Genomic DNA, 19,633 nt, shown 5'->3' with positions numbered 1-19,633 from the left:
CACACTGGGCAAAAATTGCATTGACACAGTTCCAAGGAGAAAACCACTGCTGACCAAAATGAACCTCAAATTCTCGTCTCAAATTTGCCTAAAAACATCTTGATGATCCCAAAGACTTTTGGAAAAATATTCTGCGGCCGATGAGACAAAACCTGAACTTTTCGGAAGGTTCAAGTGCTGTTCCATCTGATGTAAAACTGACACAATATTTCATAAAAAGAACATCATACCAACAGTCAAACATGGTGGCGGTAGTGTGATGGTTTGGGACTGTTTTGCTGCTTCATGGTGATTTTCCGTAAGTGATGGAACCATGAATTCTGTTTTCTTCGAGAAAATCCTGACGGAGAATGTCTGCCTATCAGCTTGTGCCATCAAGTACAAGTACACTTAAGAAGCAAGACAATTATCCAAAGCACACCAGAAAGTCCACCTCATTTTGGAGTGCCTAGTCAAAGTCAGGAGTTAAATCTCATTGTGATGCCTTAGCACGATCTTAAACAGGCTGGTTTAACAGGATTTTCAGAAACCCTCCAGTCTGGCTAAATTTAAAGAAAAGATGTGAAATGTGAAAGCCTCATTGTCAGTCACAAATGCTCCATTGCAGTTCTTACCACCAACTACGGTACAATCAGTTGTTAGCCTTAGGTGGCAATAGCTTTTTCACATCAACTTTTTCCTTAAATAAAATCAGTTTTTATTTAAAAAATGCATTTTGTGTTTACTCTGGGGTTTTTTTAAATTGAAATTTCTATGATGATCAGAAACACGTGTGAAAAATATGCAAAAAAAAAAGAGAAATCCAAAGGTGGCAAATGTTTTTTTCCAGCGCTGTATATTGTGAGTGCTAAAATGAGAGCTTCTGTCTATTTTCCCTTTGAGGTGCTGAACCTGTTTCTGGCCCTGCTGCTGAGCTCATTCAGTGCAGACAACCTTGCTGCCACCGATGACGATGGTGAGCCCAACAACCTCCAGCTCGCGGTTGCTCGCATTAAGCTGGGGATTGCCTGGTTCAAGGCAAACATGCGGGTTTTTGTAGCCACAATGCTAAAGAAGGTACCATATAATTTAACATTTATACACCTCCTTGTTTAAATAACATTGTTTTGTGTCAGACTCCTATTTGATGGCAGTTTGTTTTGTAATAGCGATTTTTCATTGGTTGTTTTATCACTATGACAAGCAGCCTGTCGAAGACGAACAGAAGCCTTTGGATGAAATGTATGAGAAGAAGCTCAACTGCATTGCAAATCACACAGTGGATATCAATCGAGGACTGGACTATGCTAAAAATGGCAATGGGACCACCAGCGGAATTGGGAGCAGCGTGGGAAAGTACATGATTGATGACGACTACATGTCCTTCATCCACAACCCAAACCTCACTGTCTGCGTTCCAATCGCTGTTGGCGAGTCTGACTTTGAAAACCTTAATACTGAAGATTTCAGCAGTGAATCCGATGTGGAAAACAGCAAAGATGTGAGTATCATCTGCCCTTGCTTTGCAGGTAGTTTTAGTAAATTATTGTTTTGATGTCAGAGGTGATGAGGTTGCTAAATATAACATGGTAGGAAGCAATGCAATAGTGCAGTAAACAGAATAAAGTTGAGTATATCGTGCAATATGCAGTAAGTGGAACTCATCTGAGTTGCCACACTGGAGAGACTTAGTTTAACTGACATTTAAGAACATCCATTTAGACAGGAGCGCTGTAACACTGAGCCTGAGTGCTGACCCTGCAGACAGCCAAGAACAGCAGGCAGACAACAGACTGCCCTGGTGAGATGACAGAGAAGCAGAGTCACAGTCTACTGTACAGTATAAATGGAGGAGAAGGATAGCCAGACCCAAAGTGTGTGGAGAAGTCTGATGGGTGGGTCACCTTGACCTAGTTTGTTGTAGGAAGAAAGGAGATAATGCAGCTGAATCACTACTGTACCTGCATCAGGTTTATATTCTACTGAGCTTCCTCAACCACAAAAATCTACCCAGCGCTGCAGCTGGCCAGAGGGCACGCTGCAGCGCGAAAGCCAGTCAGAAAAGCATGATGGCTATTTTGTAAAAAGAATTTTAAAAAAATGGTGGAAACAGGGGAAGAAGGGGTGAATGTTGATGTGCATTCACTCTTCAGTGAACTGAACTGTCCTGAGTGTTTGTGAGTGTTTTTGTCGAGTTAACAGTAAACGACTAATATCAAACGTGTATCTAAAGTATTAAATGAATCGTGCGATTAAAACACACATTACCTTACATCCTCTTTTCCCTCACAACACAGATAAATCCCCCGATTCTTTCAAATGTGTGCCAGTGCAATCCCTCCATTGTGTTTTGTGAGGTTTTGTTTTTTTTCTACTTAGGTTCTGTTTTGAGTGTTTGCTGTTTGCTGGTGTTTTCAATGCATTTGACCTCTCAGGGCCACCGTATAATGACTATTATTAACAATTCAAAGAATTACTGATTATCTCTAGTGACTAACATGACTTTTAATAACTGCGCTACATGGCTGTAACGTGTATACCTCCATTTATAAATCATGTCATGCATATAAACCCAAAGGATGCATTAATGTAATGGCTTCACTGGCACTGTGCCTTATACATATTGTACGCTTTCAGCATCTCACTGCTGAACCTATAACATTCAGAGAGAAACTAAGAGGTTGAACTGATCTCTTTGTCCTAGCTGGATGACACCAGCTCGTCTGAGGGCAGCACAATAGACATCAAGCCTGATGTGGAGGAGGTGGCAGTGGTGGAGGTTGTGGAGGAGTATCTTGACCCAGAAGCCTGCTGGACAGATGGTAAGTGGTGATTAATTTTTAACTTTTTGGTTAGTAATAACAACAAGCCCACACAATATGTTATCGGTGTACTGTGTTAATGACAGCTTATTCACAGTTCAATCCATGATGTATATCAACAGTCGTGTTTTCATTTGGCATGCAGAGTGTGTGGCCAAATATAAGTGCTGTGATGTTCCCATTACTCACGGGTGGGGGAAATACTGGTGGTTCCTGAGGAAGACCTGCTACCTGATAGTGGAACACAACTGGTTTGAAACCCTGATCATCTTCATGATCCTGCTCAGCAGTGGGGCCCTGGTAAGAACACACACACACACACACACACACACACACACACACACACACACACACACACACACACACACACACACACACACACACACACTTAGTTCTGAGGATGTGAGCAAGCATCATCTTCTGCTTTTCTTCTGCAACTGCTCTTGATATTATTGCCGATAATGGACAGCAAAGTGCTGTAATGCACCAAGCTTTCAACCAGGAGTTTCTAGCTTAGGCTTGCAGCTTTATCCAGGTGGGAGGTAAAGACAAACACTTATATGTGGAATAATGGAAACAGGGAATGAAGGGAACCATGACCCTAGTCTGATAGGGTTATGTTTATCAGTTATTTTTCTGCATGGTGTAAACAACTTATTGTCAACAACAAATGAACACAGCATGTCATCCAGCAAATTCTAACCCAGGTGATTTAGAAGAGTGAAAAGACCTTCATACTGATAATAACACTGGTTGTTTCATGCCATGCATATTGTCTGTGTGATGTTTCTGTTCTGCTCTTCAGGCCTTTGAGGACGTGTACATAGAACAGAGGAAGACAGTCCGTATCATCCTGGAGTATGCGGATCGTGTTTTCACCTACATCTTCATCCTGGAGATGTTGCTGAAATGGGTGGCTTATGGCTTTGTCAAGTACTTTACAAATGCCTGGTGCTGGTTGGACTTCTTCATTGTTGATGTAAGTACATTTGTATGTGGCTTGGTTACATACTGGCCACATGATGATAGTTTAAGATTGCAACATCTACAGATTTGAGAGTTTAAAGTCAGTGAGTCATTTGTCACACAGAAAAGATGCTCTATTGGGGAAACACGTATGTTTGTTTTTTGTTTCTACCAAATGGGCGAATGTCTCAAAAAACATGGTTTTATTGCTTCAGCCAAAAACTAGAGAGATAACAGTTCCTGCACTGCTGAGTCACAGACCTCTTTATCTAGTCAGCAGTGTCTACAAACACCAGGGACCACAGAAACGCATCTGCACATTGCTCCATGCTTCTGTCATGAAGCCTGGAGATTTTGCTTAGTTTCAGTAGCACAATGGCCTCTCTGTCCTGAATGTTCAATCTGGCCTGCTGAGGCATTCAGTGTTTCCCTCTCTTGACAGCTACTGTAATTCATATGTGGTTTATCCTTTTCTCTCATTTGTGTGTGATCTGTTTCTCACGTGAATTCTTTCCTGCATCTATATTTTAAAAAATGATGTCATAGCTAGTGGGCAGCACGGTGGCACGGTGGTTAGCACTGTTGCCTCACAGCAAGAAGGTCCTGAGTTCAATTCCACCATCAGGCCGGGGTCGTTCTGTGTGGAGTTTGCATGTTCTGCCCGTGTTTGCGTGGGTTCTCTCCGGGTACTCCGGCTTCCTCCCACCATCCAAAGACATGCAGCTTGTGGGGATAGGTTAATTGGATAATCCAAATTGCCACTAGGTGTGAATGTGAGTGTGAATGGTTGTCTGTCCCTATGTGTTAGCCCTGCGACAGACTGGCGACCTGTCCAGGGTGTACCCCGCCTTTCGCCCTATGACAGCTGGGATAGGCTCCAGCGCCCCCCGCGACCCTGAAAAGGATAAGCGGAAGCGAATGGATGGATGGATGGATGTCATATCTGGTGCTTCTCAGGAAGTGACATTTTTTATAGCACTTTACTTCGTTATTTTACGGTTTTGAGGAAAAGAATAATTTGGAAATTTGAGAATTAAAGTGATTGATCACTGAATGTGATGGCATACATTCAATGATATTTTATGGACAGTTTATTTAATTAGTTGATCATTTCAGTCCCTGACATTGACCTTTCCAAATCCAAATGATTTTTTCCTCAAAATGTGTAATTTAATTCAATTTTATATATTTAGCAATAAATTTATATTTTTTGTCTTGTCGTAATATTGATTTCTATATATATATATATGTATATATGTGTGTTTTTTTTATTATGTCCTATGTTGTGCTAAGTCATTCATTTATTTTATTTGTCCTTTGACCACCAATTTATCTTCACCCTTAATTGTGAAGTGCCAGTCTGTCTATGTTAACCTCGACATATACATATAAACAAGCATTTAGTTATGTTTAATAGGAATGTAGTATTGTATGTTGTATTCCTGATGGGGGTCAGAAATTGTAAGTATGTTTACCCTGCACACATACCATATGTGTGCATTTTTTTATGATTATTTGTGTATATCATGTATTTTCAGTTACTGTCTGATTGTCTTTTACAATATGTAACGTCACAATAGTTTGTTGAGAACAAAGAACATAGGAGTAGTCAGGTTGCTTCACAAACATCTGCCTTTGTTTTTAACAAACATCCTCAGTTATCAAGATTACGATTGGAATCTGGCCACTAACTTTCAGTGATCATGTTGAAAAGATCAGGTGGTCAAAGAATCATTTGAATATAGCAGTAGAAGATGTTAAAGTTTGGAGAAACTGACCAAATGACACTGCTGCCCACAAGAAGGACAAAAGAAGGACAAAGAATAAGTGTGTGAGTCTTCACACGGCCACTTCAATAGTTATTCTTAATTAGCATTATGTTCAATCCCCTTTTATCTTCAGATCTCCTTTAATTCTTTGTGGCACAGATGCAACAAGGTGCCAGAAACATTCCTCTGAGATTTTGGTTCATGCCGAGTCGACATGACTGCATCACACAGTTGCTGCAGGTTTACTGGAATCTCCACATCACCTTCTAGAAAGGTGTGAAGGTGCTCTGGACTGAATCTGCTAACTGTGAAGGTCATTTGATTTCAGTGACCTCATCGTTAAGATACCAGAAACCAGTGGTATGTTCTCCTACTGGAAGGAGCCATCAGCAGATGGTCACTGTGGTCATAAAGAAATAAACATGGTCAACAAGACCCCAGAGGAAAATGTCTCCCACACATTATACCAGCAACACCGTGAACCATTGATGAGACAGGATGAACCCATGTTGTTTATGCCAAAATCTGACCCTACCATCCAAATGTTGCAGCAGAAATCAAGACTCATCAGAACACACAGCATTTTTCTTCTGTTGTCCAGTTTTGGTGAGCCTGTGCAAATTGTAGCCTCAGATTCTTGTTCTTAGTTAAAAGGAGTGCAGAAGACCACACCCAGTGCTGCTGAAGCACATCTGCTTCAGAGGTAGATGTGTTGTGCATTCAGAGATGCTCTTCTGCGTGTCCTTTGTTGTAAAGAGTGTTTATTTGAGTCAATATGCTTTCCTGTCAGCTTAAAGCAGACTGGCCATTCTCCCCTGACCTCTGGCATCAACAAGGCATTTTTAGCCAGAGAACTGCCGCTCAGTGGATATTTTTTTTCTTTTTCAGACCATCCTCTGTCAACCCTGGAGATGGTCATGTGGGAAAATTCCAGTAGCTCAGCAGTTTTTGAAACACACAGACCAACTGTTCTGGCATCAACAATCACACTGCGTTCAAAGTAATTTAAATCAGTTTGAAATCGAGCAGGTCATCTTGGCCATGTTTACATGTGCTGAGCTGCTGTCGTGTGGTTGGCTGATTAGTTAATGAGCAGTTGAACAGGTGAACCAAATGAAGTGGTCAGTGAGTGCATACACAACATTTGTGAGACTTATAATACAATGTTATGCAGAAGATGTTAATATCACTACAGGACTGAGATATAAATTCACTTCCATAGAAAGCCCTTTAAATGTAAATCAAAACAATATGCAGTTACTTGGCTGTATATAACAACAATCAATATAAAACAACCAAATGTTAAAACTGAGAAATGATATTGTCGCTTTAAATGATATGTCAGCAAATCATTTAAAAAGGGTTTAGATATCTATATTACAAATGTGTAGCATCTTTCTTTTATTTGTCTCTGTAGGTGCTTAGAAACGTCACAGTTAGAGCCTCCTTTGTTAAATATTGGCATTTATAGTGCTTCAAATAGTATCAGTTGTTTTCAGATCTGGACTTTTAAGCAGTTTTGCATTGTCTGGTTAAGTAAGGTCTTCTCTATGAAAGATATAAATAAGGACAATTTTTGTCAAACATTTCCCATTAATGAGCAAGTGATTTTTATGCGCATTAACTTTGTAATGAAGCTTGCAAAATCAAGGGTTATCTTCCAATTTACACACAGTGTAAAAACTTCAGCAAAGGTTTGAGCTATAACTTTAGAAAGTGTTGTGCCAAAAGCAAAAGAAATCAGTTTAGACTTGAGAAAAAGAATTGCTTCTGCTCACAAAGCAGGAAGTTTATCACAGAGTTCCTGAGTGTCAAGAACTGGAGCAAGAAGTGTGATCGAGAAATTCAAATAGAGCAACACAGTACAGAACAAGCCTGGCAGAGGCAGAAAGCGAAAGATTTCAAAGAGCGTGGAAAGAAAACTAGTGAGAGATGTGTCTGCAGAGCCCAGGACAACTGCAGAGGGGTAGGGTAACCCTACACCTGCAAACCAGACTGAAACAAGCTAAGGTGAAGATCAGAAGAAAGTAGAGATTTTTAGCCACAGATATGCTGCTTATAGTTGGAGAAAGAAGGGGAAGGCATACAAGCCAAAATGACACCATCCCTACAGCGAAACATGGTGGTGGGAGCATTAAGCTATGGGGATGCTTCAGTCCATCTGGAACTGGAAATCTCATCAAGGTGGAAGGAATGAAGAAGAAAGAAGGATATGTGACGATTTTAAATGAAAACCTCAAGCAGTCGGTAGCAAAACTGTCCTAACTTTTTTACAATTTTCATGTAGGCTAAGTACAGATTTTCTAAATGTGTGAGTTGGATCCTCTCTTCCCAACAATTATAGTAAGGGGTCTGTCCTATGGGTCATGATGGACGACAAAAGTGTTCAATTATTCAAGTTACATGGTGGATTTTTTTTTTTTTTGCGTAACCCTGAAATATGAAGACATCGCAATATAGTCTGATAACTTAATCCAGATTTTTTTAATGCAGCCCTCTGTCCTAACACTGACCTGTCCTCTCTCTCACAGCAGGTTCCTATAACTGTGTCTCTCTTTAAGTTAAGAGAGACGTTGTGCAGCTATCGAGAGGGACTGAGGGGTCGGTGTTTGGGGGTCCAGGGTAAGGTTGATGTGCTGTGGTGGGACTCCTACTTTCACAGGCTTTTCCTCTCTTCTAACCCTGAAAGTTGTCGTCAGCTTCTGCGTTTTCTCTCCCTTCTTTAAGTACAATGCCCTCTGATGTGGAAACTGTACTGTTTTGTATCGTGTACTGTGTGTATATTATTGTGTCACATTGATTTAGTGTTTGTGAACTCATTTCTCCTCTAATTTTTCCCTTTGTTTGACTCTCTTCTCTTCCTCTCACTGTGTCAACCACAAGTTTCTTTCCAGGTGTGCTCACTGTGCTGTTAAGCTGGTTATCACGCTAGACTGGCTTGCCAAACTAAACCAAACTCAAACATAAGCAAACACATTTTTTTTAAAAAGAAAAGGAAAAAAAGAAGTCCGGCTACGCTTTATTGACCGTTGTTTATTGTAATAACTCCTGTTTAACCGTTATGCTATATAGATACATATACTTACACATATATAACCTATATATGTACTTATATATATCTGTATATAACCATTCAGCCATCCTTACACTTTAGAGTCCACCTTTCTCTCTATTTCCCCTCTAACTTTGTGGGTCCTCTCTTCCTTTGCCTCTGTCTTTCCCTCTTCTGTCCCTATCTGTGTAGGTGTCTATAGTCACCCTTATAGCTAATGCGTTGGGCTACTCCGATCTAGGCCCGATTAAATCACTCAGGACACTGAGGGCCTTGAGACCCCTCAGGGCCCTGTCACGTTTTGAAGGGATGAGGGTAAGACCCAAGATACCAGGCAGCTGGTCCTTTTGCATGCCGAATAAATAAGAAGTATCAGCGCATGCTAGAGATGGCAGAATAGATTTTAAATATCTCTGAGGGGACTTTTCTTTTTTTAAAGATGACTCCTTGGATTAGTGAGAAGCTTTTTGCATGGACGCAGATCATCTCAGATGGTCATCATACATCTGATTTGATTAATCATGTTTCATTTCATATATAATAAATTTAGCATTATTTTAAAGCATTTAGCAGTGACTCCAAATATTAACAAAATTAAACTCTGTCCAATGCTTTATTTAAAAAAGTAGACTGCACTCCAATTTTTTGTTTGAGTGATTCAGCACGCTACAATAAAAGCTCTGTTTAGTACCAGCTGAAGGAACAACTAGAGGTTGGTTTGAACTGTCAGGCAAAACAAATTCAAGCTGAGCCATGCAATAGGGTTATGACACAGACCCAAAATGCAGTCTGTTAAGTGCTACAGAGCCCCCAGCTCAAATGAACAGATATCCAAATTAGTAGTCAATCTTTGTGCATACTTCATTTACAAGGTGCACACAGTTAAGTCTGTCCTTAAGTGTGTGCACAGTTTCTACATCTATAGTTGTGATGTAACTCCAGAGTTTTAACTAATAAACAAACAAAACAGAATCTGGTTTAATCTGGTTATTTCATGTGATGGATTGCGTCAGCCTCTGGTTGTTGCTGGGCAAAAAAAAAACAACAACAATTTTTATCGTGCCTAGGCTCAGCATCTTCTGGCTTTTGCTCTGGCTCAAGTGTCCTGTTACCTGATATTATCACAGTTTGGCTTTGGCATTGTCACACTGGAAGATCAACAAACTTCTGGTTGCATAACCCCTCCCCTGACATCCTTGCTCATCACTCCTCAGTGAATTTCATCACCATGATTTTCACGATCACCGTTTTGCAGTTATATTAAGTTATCGCATAGCTGCATTGTCTCTATATTACAACATTAGACAGAACACAAAATAACGCAAATAATTTTGACATTTGATGTTTGCCTATAGTTTTGGTTTATTTGGCTTTCTGTTTTCATGGCTTGGTGTTTGGAAATGCACATTCCTGTGTTTTCCTCCTAATTCTAACAGCTGTATATCATTCAGGACGGTAAAGTTATCTTTTATATTAACAGTTCATGCAATCATTACTTAATTGATTGAATTAATTTGTTGCATTGAGCAGCCACAGCTAACACAAATGTTCTCTTGACATACTGGAACACAAATAGTATACGAGTGTGTATGAATGCAATATACTTTTGATGGGAATAACAATATGCTGGGGCACAATACAAAAAAATCTGATAATGTGGATTAGAAGCTACAAAAGGATAACTTTATAATGATTTAGAACTAGTTGTAATGAGTTTTAGTTTAATATACCAAGCTGTCATAAAACAGTACTACGTCATTTAAATGCTGACAGTCAAAAGTGATGATTTATAAAATTTGTAATATCCCCTTTATTACCAAAACCTATAACACAAACTATTTTAAGCATGGCTCTCTGTTCAAAGTTGAAATAATCAGAGTTCTACACTGTTTTGACTTGTTGTGCATTGTATTGTGCCCTGTTGTTATACTCGCTTGTAGGTTATTGTGATTGGCATGAATTTTTACGAAGCAATCACATAACGCAACTTGAGTCTCTAAGGGAGGGAAAGAATGTGCATTTCTATGTAAGTGTGTGTTTCTGTGCAAAATGTTATAACATCTACAAGCAGGTGGTGTTTGATTGCTAACATACACTCTTGTCTGCTCCCCACCCCCCTGTTCTTTTTAGGTTGTAGTGAATGCCTTGGTGGGTGCAATTCCCTCAATCATGAATGTGTTGCTGGTGTGTCTCATCTTCTGGCTCATCTTCAGCATCATGGGTGTCAATCTGTTTGCTGGAAAGTATTACTATTGTTTCAATGAGACAGATGAGGAGTATTTTCTACCGCATGAGGTGAACAACAAAACAGAGTGCCTCGCACTCATCAATGACAACTATACTGAAGTCAGATGGAAGAATGTCAAGATCAATTTTGACAATGTGGGCGCGGGATACCTGGCACTCCTACAAGTGGTGAGAAACTTTTTTTTTTGCTACTTCGCATTTGTACAATTTTTTTGTTTTCTCACACTGTGACTGCCACCATCGCAGGCAACATTCAAAGGCTGGATGGACATCATGTATGCGGCAATAGATTCTAGAAAGGTAAGCTTTTTCAGTTTACAAATAGTCTGACTTTCACATCAGCAGGACCTACAGTTTTTTTAATATGTTTTTTTGTTTATGGCAATTTGTAGGTGGAGGATCAGCCCATTTATGAGGACAACTTGTACATGTACATCTACTTTGTCATATTCATCATCTTTGGCTCATTCTTTACCCTAAACCTCTTCATTGGTGTCATCATTGATAACTTCAATCAACAAAAGAAAAAGATAAGATTGCTTTTCTTCATTTATCTCTCAAATATACACATTTTTACTTTCTCACCAGAGTTAGATGAAACAGTCAATTACACTATAATCAAGAAGACAGATGTATGTCCCAAAATGTCATTAAAATCTACACCGCTGACTTTGACTTTTTTTTTAAAGTAGATCCTGCACTGGAAAATGTGGTCTTGCAGATTGTAACCAAATTGTTTTTTGTCCCTTTACTTTGGAGGTCAGGATATCTTCATGACAGAAGAGCAGAAGAAGTATTACAATGCAATGAAGAAACTAGGGTCCAAGAAACCACAGAAACCAATCCCCAGGCCCCAGGTAAATATTCTCCTCCCTTCTCCTCCACGCAAGTTACATTTCTAAAAATCATTAAGAAAATCACTCCAACATCCCTCTTCTGTCTTCTTGCTTTCTCCTCAGAACAAAATCCAGGGCATGGTGTTTGACTTTGTGACGCAGCAGGTGTTTGACATCTCCATCATGATACTCATCTGCCTCAACATGGTCACTATGATGGTGGAGACAGACAATCAGTCGGAGGAGACAGAGAACGTGCTTTACTGGGTCAACTTTGTCTTCATTGTTGTCTTCACTGGCGAGTTTTTACTGAAGCTCTTCGCACTACGTCACTATTACTTCACCAATGGCTGGAACATTTTCGATGTGGTTGTGGTCATCCTTTCAATTGTGGGCAAGTATTTAAAAAGGCTGTTTATGCATGAGGGGAAAAGTCAAAGCAGCTTTACTGGAAATGGCTCAAATAAGCCAATTTCATTCACGTACTGCAGATGCACACAGCTCAAACATGAGCCAGACTTTAAGCTAACCTGTGTGTGGTCTCCTGCAAACTCTGTTCAGGCAGCTCTCTTGCCTAAACCAAACTTTGTGTTTCTACCAGTTGTAATATATATGAATTAAAATATATGTAGCACTAATGTGCGCAACCTGTCAGAAGGTGAAATTTAAAATCTTTCTTTATATTTTGCTTTCAAGCAGCCAGACTTTCTTGGAATTTTTAAAGTGGTGTTGAGCAATAGCACTTTCTTGCTAGTAGCCTGTCACAAAAATCCATAATTTGGTTCCATTTCTTTAATCGAATCTATGAAAATATAACATAGTTTGACAGGGATAAAATTTTATTTTTGCACCAACAAAATAGCTAAAAGCTTGGCTTATCTCAGCATGGTGGGCAACTGTGCCGTTAAAAGATTTAAAGCCAATCTTATGGAAGGGAAACATTGAGAAAGGGCTGAGGTATGCCAAATTACTCAAGAACTGGACTGAAAATAAGCCTCAGGAAAGCTGCATAAGACAGTTCAGGCTCAGTTAAAGAACACAGCTGGTGTAAAGAAATATTTCCCATTTTCCAAGTAAATATAAAGAAATATAAAGAAATCAGGGATTGCTGGACTTTTGCCCAGTATACATAAAATCAAATATAAAAAAAACTTCAATTTCTTTCTTTCAAATGTCTTCAGTTCAAACGTTGCCATACAGTTTTTCCTGGCTTTTTGTTGTGATCCTCGTGCTGTATAAAAACAGATGGATTACTAACTAAGACCAACAAGTAATGAAGAATCAATGTTTCTTTTCCTGCTGTGTGGAATGGGGTAAAGCATTCAGTCGGCTTTTGTCTCAGCCTTAACTAACATGTGTTTGTTTTTCCTTCCTTTGAATTTCAGGAATGTTTCTGGCTGACCTGATTGAGAAATACTTTGTCTCACCAACACTGTTCAGGGTGATCCGTCTGGCTCGTATCGGCAGGATCCTGCGTCTCATCAAGGGGGCCAAAGGAATCAGAACTCTTCTGTTTGCCCTTATGATGTCACTTCCTGCCTTGTTCAATATTGGCCTCCTTCTTTTCCTGGTTATGTTCATTTTCTCCATCTTTGGAATGTCTAACTTTGGCTATGTGAAATACGGGGCTGGAATTGATGACATGTACAATTTTGAAACCTTTGGCAACAGCATGATCATCCTGTTTATGATCACCACGTCTGCGGGATGGGATGGCCTTCTGCTGCCTATTCTGAACTACCCTCCGGACTGTGACCCCTACTTGGAGAACTCTGGGACCCCTGTTACGGGAGACTGCGGCAACCCATCGGTGGGCATCTTCTTCTTTGTTATGTACATCATCATTTCTTTCCTGATTGTAGTCAACATGTATATTGCCATCATCCTGGAGAATTTCAGCGTGGCCACAGAGGAGAGTGCAGACCCACTCAGTGAGGATGACTTTGAGACCTTTTATGAAATTTGGGAGAAGTTTGACCCAGATGCCTCCCAGTTCATCACCTATGCCAAGCTTTCTGACTTTGCAGATGCACTCGAACACCCACTCCGCGTGCCCAAGCCTAATACCATTGAACTGATTGCAATGGACATGCCTATGGTGAGTGGAGACCGCATACACTGTCTGGACATCCTCTTTGCCTTCACCAAGCGTGTGCTGGGTGACAGCGGCGAGTTGGACATGTTGAGGCAACAAATGGAGGAGCGTTTCGTGGCTGCCAATCCTTCCAAGGTCTCTTATGAGCCTATCACCACCACTCTGAGACGCAAGCAGGAGGATGTGTCTGCCAGAATCATTCAAAGGGCCTACCGCTCCCATTTGGCCAGTCGGGGTTTTGTTTGTAAGCGCAAACCAGCCAATAACAAAGACGAGAATGGTGGTAACAATCAGGAACAAGAAAAGAAAGAGGGCACTCCCTCAACTGCCTCCCTGCCTTCTTATGACAGTGTAACCAAACCTGAGAAGGAGAAACAGGACGACAACAATGAGGGCAAAGGGGGAAGGAAAGAGAAAGGAAGAAACCAAAAAGACATCAGGGAATCCAAATGTTAGGCCACTGGATGTATATTCACAGTAATAACAAAAAGATGATACTAATGCGAGCGGAAACTCACCAACACAGTTGTACAGATTATTTCATTTGCAAGTCAGAAAAAAAAAGTCTTCAGTAATTTTGTTTACAGACTTCATTCTTATATTGATGCAGAGAGAAGCATCTTGGTCTGTTACAGCTTGAAGACTTGAACTTTAGTCAAACCAAACATAATCAGCATACTGTGCGACTCTGTATCTGGACTACTTAACAAAAAGTCAATCAAAACAGACTGCGTCCCATACCGCTCACGTATGACTGGTCTTACAGATAAGTTGAGCAAACTCTACACCAAGAGGTGAAATGGAAAAAACAACAACAAAAAAATCACGCGTCTGGATGCAAGGAATGGTTTTCTTATGGAAGACAGTACTGTGAAAGACAACAAGGATGCTGCTCGCTGCTGAAGAAACGCCTTCTTGCAGCAGCCACAGAGTGTTTCTGTGTCTTTTAATACAGAAATGTATAAAGGAACAAATGGCACACTCACTCTATGAGCAAACAGAAGGTGAGTGAAAGACACAAATAACAGTGTGAACTACTTTTTTGTTTTATTGAGCTAGAAATTGTTTTCGTTTTGTTTTTTGAGCAGCGAAAATGCAAACAGAAGAAAAAAAAAGAACAATATCCAACAAGTTTGCCCATGTCAATCAACTCTTCTACTCATTTTATCTTTGTTATAATCCACATCGAAATCCTTTTTTTAACATGGGCTTTCACACCAAATTGAGTAAGTGTCTGTTTATTATGGAGTCAACTCGGGCCAAGGGCTTAACATTTACTCAGAAAGATTTCCAAACAAATAATAAGTGTGCTTGTTCAATGCATAGAAATGACTTGCATGATGGCATGTTTTGATCAGAAATCTTTGCATGAATTATCATAGTCCACAAGACACTAATACTCAGACCACGACGGTGGCTCGACTGTACGATCAAGACATGTTCGAAATTTGAAAGTTCAGAGTAATTTGTTCCACGAAGATAAGCGATGTGGGGAGGGGGGGGTTGATCAGCTTAAAATGGATCCAAATTTTAATCTCATTACTCAGCACATTTCAAATTACTGTTTAAACCTGTTGTCTCTATAGATGGAAGAATGATATATGTCGGGAAATGATAGCACCGTCAGTCCATCAGTGGGTGAAATAAAAAATAAATAAATAAGTAAATAGTTGCTGCTTTGGAGATTTTGAGTGTGTAAGATTTAGAGAGAGATATTTGTGTGTGTGTCATGGGACTGAAACGTTTGTTAATTTGGACAGAAATACAGTATTTTCAAGGGCACAGCACTTTGAAATGAAAAAAAAGAAGCTTATATTTATAATTTGTATGCACCTATGTAATGCTCCATACCATCTGCCTTTATTTTTGTGTAATCGGGCATTGTGGGTATCCTGCTGTCAGTGGTTTGTGGGGATTTCACAGGTTTGGCAAACTCCTTTCTATTTCTAATGTTTCTCTGTGGGTGGTTAGACCTTTTCTGATAGGGCTGACAAGAGTTTTGATCCTTGTTAGGTTAATTTATTTACACAAAATGTAAATGTATGTATCTTTTGTTGTTGTTGTTGTTGTTATTTTCTTTCAGGATATAATTTCCATGTCTTATTTTGTGCTTTTACTTTTAGAGAAACGATCTTGTGATGAGACATATTAGTAGTATCTTATTTTGTTGAGAAATGGGAAATAATGAATGGGTGATGAGAACATTGTGCGTGGAGAAGCCAAAGAGACCTGCCTTGTTATCCCTTGTTGCCCTTTGTCCATGGAGTGGGATTGGGTTAAGTATGCCCTGCCCAGTCTGTTTTCTCGCTGTCGTTATTAGACAGAGACCCTAGAAATGTATGCAATGCTTGAAAAATTCATCCCTTTTTCTCAGGAGATATTATAAATGTACTATTATGAGCTCTGCAACAAAATGCAAGTGAATGTGATGGGAGTATTTATGAAATCATGTTTTACTCTTTTGTTTTATGCCATGTTGATGGACGATGATCTCGGCTGGTTGTCGCGTTGCTGACAGCCGCCCGGTCAGGGGCCACTTTAGTGCTTCCTGCTTACGATGCTTAGAACTATAGGGCTAGAAGCATCTCGATGAAACGGCGTCATTGCGCTCGCTTGTAATGGTGACGTTTATATGAATAGTCATTATGGACTGCAGTCTGGTCTCAGTTAATTTCAGTAAACAAACTAATGTTCACCCTGATAGCAGCCAGATATAGGAAACACTGTGAGGAGATGTCATGAAAGTGAATTGGGACACGTTGGTTTGAGCAGCACTCTTAATTCCTTCTGAAGCAGAAGGGGATCAGTGGATCGGCCCAGATTTCAGTATTCACCAACAACAAGTGCTCCGAGCATCTCATTTGCCATGTTTTTCTCCCTATTGCTCTACTGCATAACAAATACCAAATAATCAGGCAGAGCACTGGATGCATCTTTACGGTGCTGTGAGCCTAGGCACCACACCAGAGCTTATGCACTTCCTGTCGTCCAGTGATGTCACTACCCGTTTATAAGCCGCTCCCAACCCCTCCTCATCCGTTTTCAAGTTCCATGGTCCAGTTGCTGCATGAAATCTCCAAAATCAGTGTGGGTGTTACCTTGAACCAAATAAAAAACGCTGAATGACAAACGTAAAAGCTACTGCCGTCCATTTTCTCCGAGACCTCCACGAATACGAGATTGACAGGAAGAAAGAGGGAAAATAAAAAATCAATACACATACATCCATTTGGGGAAAAAAAGAAATAAAATTCAGGCTTCGTTCTATAGGGCACAAACTGCAAAAGCTAAGACTGGACTTTTTAAGAGGCTATAAATAATGTATTATATTATTTTAACAGCATGTGTAGTTTTTTTGTAAATACAGGATTACTTAAAAAAAGAAAAACTACAGCTATTAATCTAACACTAAATATTAATAACCATAAATAGAATGGCTTCCAGCTGACACCCCTTGTCACACTTGTTAGGCTGTGACGCATTTGTTAGATGGAATAGGTTTTTTCTTTCTTTCGTTCTTTTTTGATTCACATTTCACAAAAAAGAGGGAAGTAAGCTAATCTATATTTAAAAAAAACTGATTGTAATAAAAACTGTATAAATTCATATGTGCATATACAGAGCTATATTACATATATATTATATATATATTCTACCATTATATATATATATAGTATATATACATTAGAACAGTGTCTGTAACTCAACTCTCCTGTCCACTCCTTGCATTGAGGTGAAACCAGAGCCCCAGAGTGTAACTGATCATGCTTCTTTCTTTGTGTGGTATGTTCAGAGAAATAACCAAAACTCTGGCCTGCCCAGGACTTGTGCATACTGGGTACCAGCGTACAATGCATGGTGTTGTACTGGCTGCTTGCTGAGAAATGTGGAGCCTGCCTTGGTTAGAGGATTGCACTACCAGCATACCCTTTTGTATATGTGACGATGTCTTGCCCCTACTTTCCTATATTGTAGACACAAGGTTAAACGGATTCACACACACGCGCACTAACACCCTCGCACATGCGCACACAAACACGCACACTCACACACACACACACACTCACAGCCTTTTTGCAGGCGACTGCTGGTTAACCCGTGTGCCCCGACTACGAGCCACAGCTCACTCTGTGTGACGATTTCTTTTGCTTGTTGCAGCTCTAACCCTCCATGTTTCCCGTTAACACACTGCTGTAGTTTTGGAGCTCACCTTTAATTTCGCTGTCACTTTCAATATGATATAATAATAATGATTTTAAGGGTTAGTTGTCTTAACTGTCTGTGTGTTTGTTTATGGTGCAATATCTCTTAACGGCACGTGCCTTTTTAGCTTTCTATTTAGTCTGTCGATAAATCAGCAATGAGAATCTCAACACCCATCGAAGTGAATCAAAACGGAGCACGATAGACGCAATGTATTGAGTTCGTAAATAACCTGAACTGAAAAACTCACCACCTAGATTAGACTGTCTGGACTAACATCTTGTAGAGTCATGTAGTAGAAGTGCTCTCTGTGTGTTCTGTTTACTGGCTCTCGGGCTAGCAAAAGAACAGCTTGCCTTTTGTTTTACACTACAGCTCATTTCCTAATGTTGGTTTACCAAATGGTATATGAGGCCATTCTTTTGTAGCATGACTGAGATACATTTCTTTTCTTTGAAACTACTTTAACTGAAAAAACCCTTTTGACTGTCATTGTCTCTTGCCACTAATACAGTCAGAAAGATAACACGTGTCGCACAACCACATTGGAAGTTAAATGAGAATCAGTGAAAGAATGTCTTCATTTGAGCACGAATCTATTTCCAAACAATAAAGCAGCCTTCCAGTTATTCCTCTGGCTGGTGTCATTTTTGGTTCTACAATGCATGGTTCTCATACAAAGTCGGACGATGTATCGCTGCATCATAATCTGTGTTACCTATTTAAGAAAATTACTGACACTTTAAAGAAGGTAATTTTGTTTGTTGCTGATGATCACAAAAATTGCAAGGCAGGGAATGTGTGCAGGTTGCAGTATACAGGGAGGGACAGAGACTACATTAAAGAACTCTGTAGTTTGTGTAGTTGTGAGAACGAGAACACAGCCTTCCTGCAGGAGTACGCATATGACATCGTTTCTGTTTGTGTTACCTGAATGCGACTCTTTGATCTGCCGTGTTTTGGGTGTGTCACGGTGAAACTGTAGTAAGATGGCAGGTGTGTGCTTGCATGTGCCCCCCCCGCGCCCTCCTCCTCCGTGTGTGTAAGGTGGTGCACTGAGTGAGGCAGGCGGGTGGTGGGGCGGGGAGGAGAGAGACAGCACTGCAGTGCAGATAGATGAATGCAGTGGCCTGGGCTGAGTCAGCAGCATGTTCCCAGCAGGCTCAGACTGTACAACTCGCTGCGTAGCGCCTCCTTGCCCACAGCAAGCAAAGCAGAGGGATCTACTTCAAGAAGACGAGGAGCACATGAGAACAGTGAACATATGCACACGCGAGTGAAAAGCAAGTCGGCCGCCGAGGATGGAAGCGTCACCTTCTGCCACACATGCTGCAACTGTCTGAATCGTGCATCTTGCAGACCACTGCTACTGCCATTTTAATAACAGAGTGTGCGAAGCTTATTTCCACACTGTTTCTCTAAATGTGTTGCTTCCCTCTGTAGATGTTGTAAAATAACCCAGGCGCATTATAATACTGTACAGTGCAGAGATTTTGTTTCATTTCTTCTCTTTAGGTTTCTGTCCTTGCATCCTAATGTATAGAAGTGCATCGCTGCAGAGGTAGGACGTGGATTAAGTAGAACATTGGTCTGATCTGTCAGGTTGTGTGTTGTGGGAACAGATTTATGAAGGAGAGAGGGAGGCTGTGAGTGTCTGTAAGGGG

The 19,633-nt window shown here is 40.3% G+C and overlaps 1 protein-coding gene across 3 annotated transcripts in view; it reads left to right on the top strand.

Annotated features, from left to right (window-relative positions):
* The window catches only part of scn8ab (sodium channel, voltage gated, type VIII, alpha subunit b), a 45,724-nt gene extending 27,126 nt beyond the window's left edge, over nucleotides 1–18,598 (top strand). For all 3 annotated transcript variants that reach the window (XM_086292198.1, XM_086292196.1, XM_086292197.1), the window contains exons 17-28: nucleotides 883–1,056; nucleotides 1,187–1,480; nucleotides 2,684–2,801; nucleotides 2,947–3,101; nucleotides 3,607–3,780; nucleotides 8,781–8,903; nucleotides 10,719–11,003; nucleotides 11,082–11,135; nucleotides 11,228–11,365; nucleotides 11,588–11,692; nucleotides 11,795–12,065; nucleotides 13,057–18,598. In XM_086292198.1, coding sequence (XP_086148324.1) covers nucleotides 883–1,056; nucleotides 1,187–1,480; nucleotides 2,684–2,801; nucleotides 2,947–3,101; nucleotides 3,607–3,780; nucleotides 8,781–8,903; nucleotides 10,719–11,003; nucleotides 11,082–11,135; nucleotides 11,228–11,365; nucleotides 11,588–11,692; nucleotides 11,795–12,065; nucleotides 13,057–14,222 — 3,057 coding nt within the window. In that variant the 3' untranslated portion in view covers nucleotides 14,223–18,598. The remainder of the gene's footprint in view (nucleotides 1–882; nucleotides 1,057–1,186; nucleotides 1,481–2,683; nucleotides 2,802–2,946; nucleotides 3,102–3,606; nucleotides 3,781–8,780; nucleotides 8,904–10,718; nucleotides 11,004–11,081; nucleotides 11,136–11,227; nucleotides 11,366–11,587; nucleotides 11,693–11,794; nucleotides 12,066–13,056) is intronic.
* Nucleotides 18,599–19,633: the final 1,035 nt, after the last annotated feature.

The sequence above is a fragment of the Aulonocara sp. 'chitande type north' Nkhata Bay genome, linkage group LG5 (genome assembly GCF_057382095.1).
Source record: "Aulonocara sp. 'chitande type north' Nkhata Bay isolate Kocher_YH1m ecotype deep benthic linkage group LG5, A_spYH_male_GT1.1, whole genome shotgun sequence".
NCBI classification, from domain to species: domain Eukaryota; kingdom Metazoa; phylum Chordata; class Actinopteri; order Cichliformes; family Cichlidae; genus Aulonocara; species Aulonocara sp. 'chitande type north' Nkhata Bay.
This window is presented reverse-complemented; position numbering and strand designations above follow the sequence as displayed.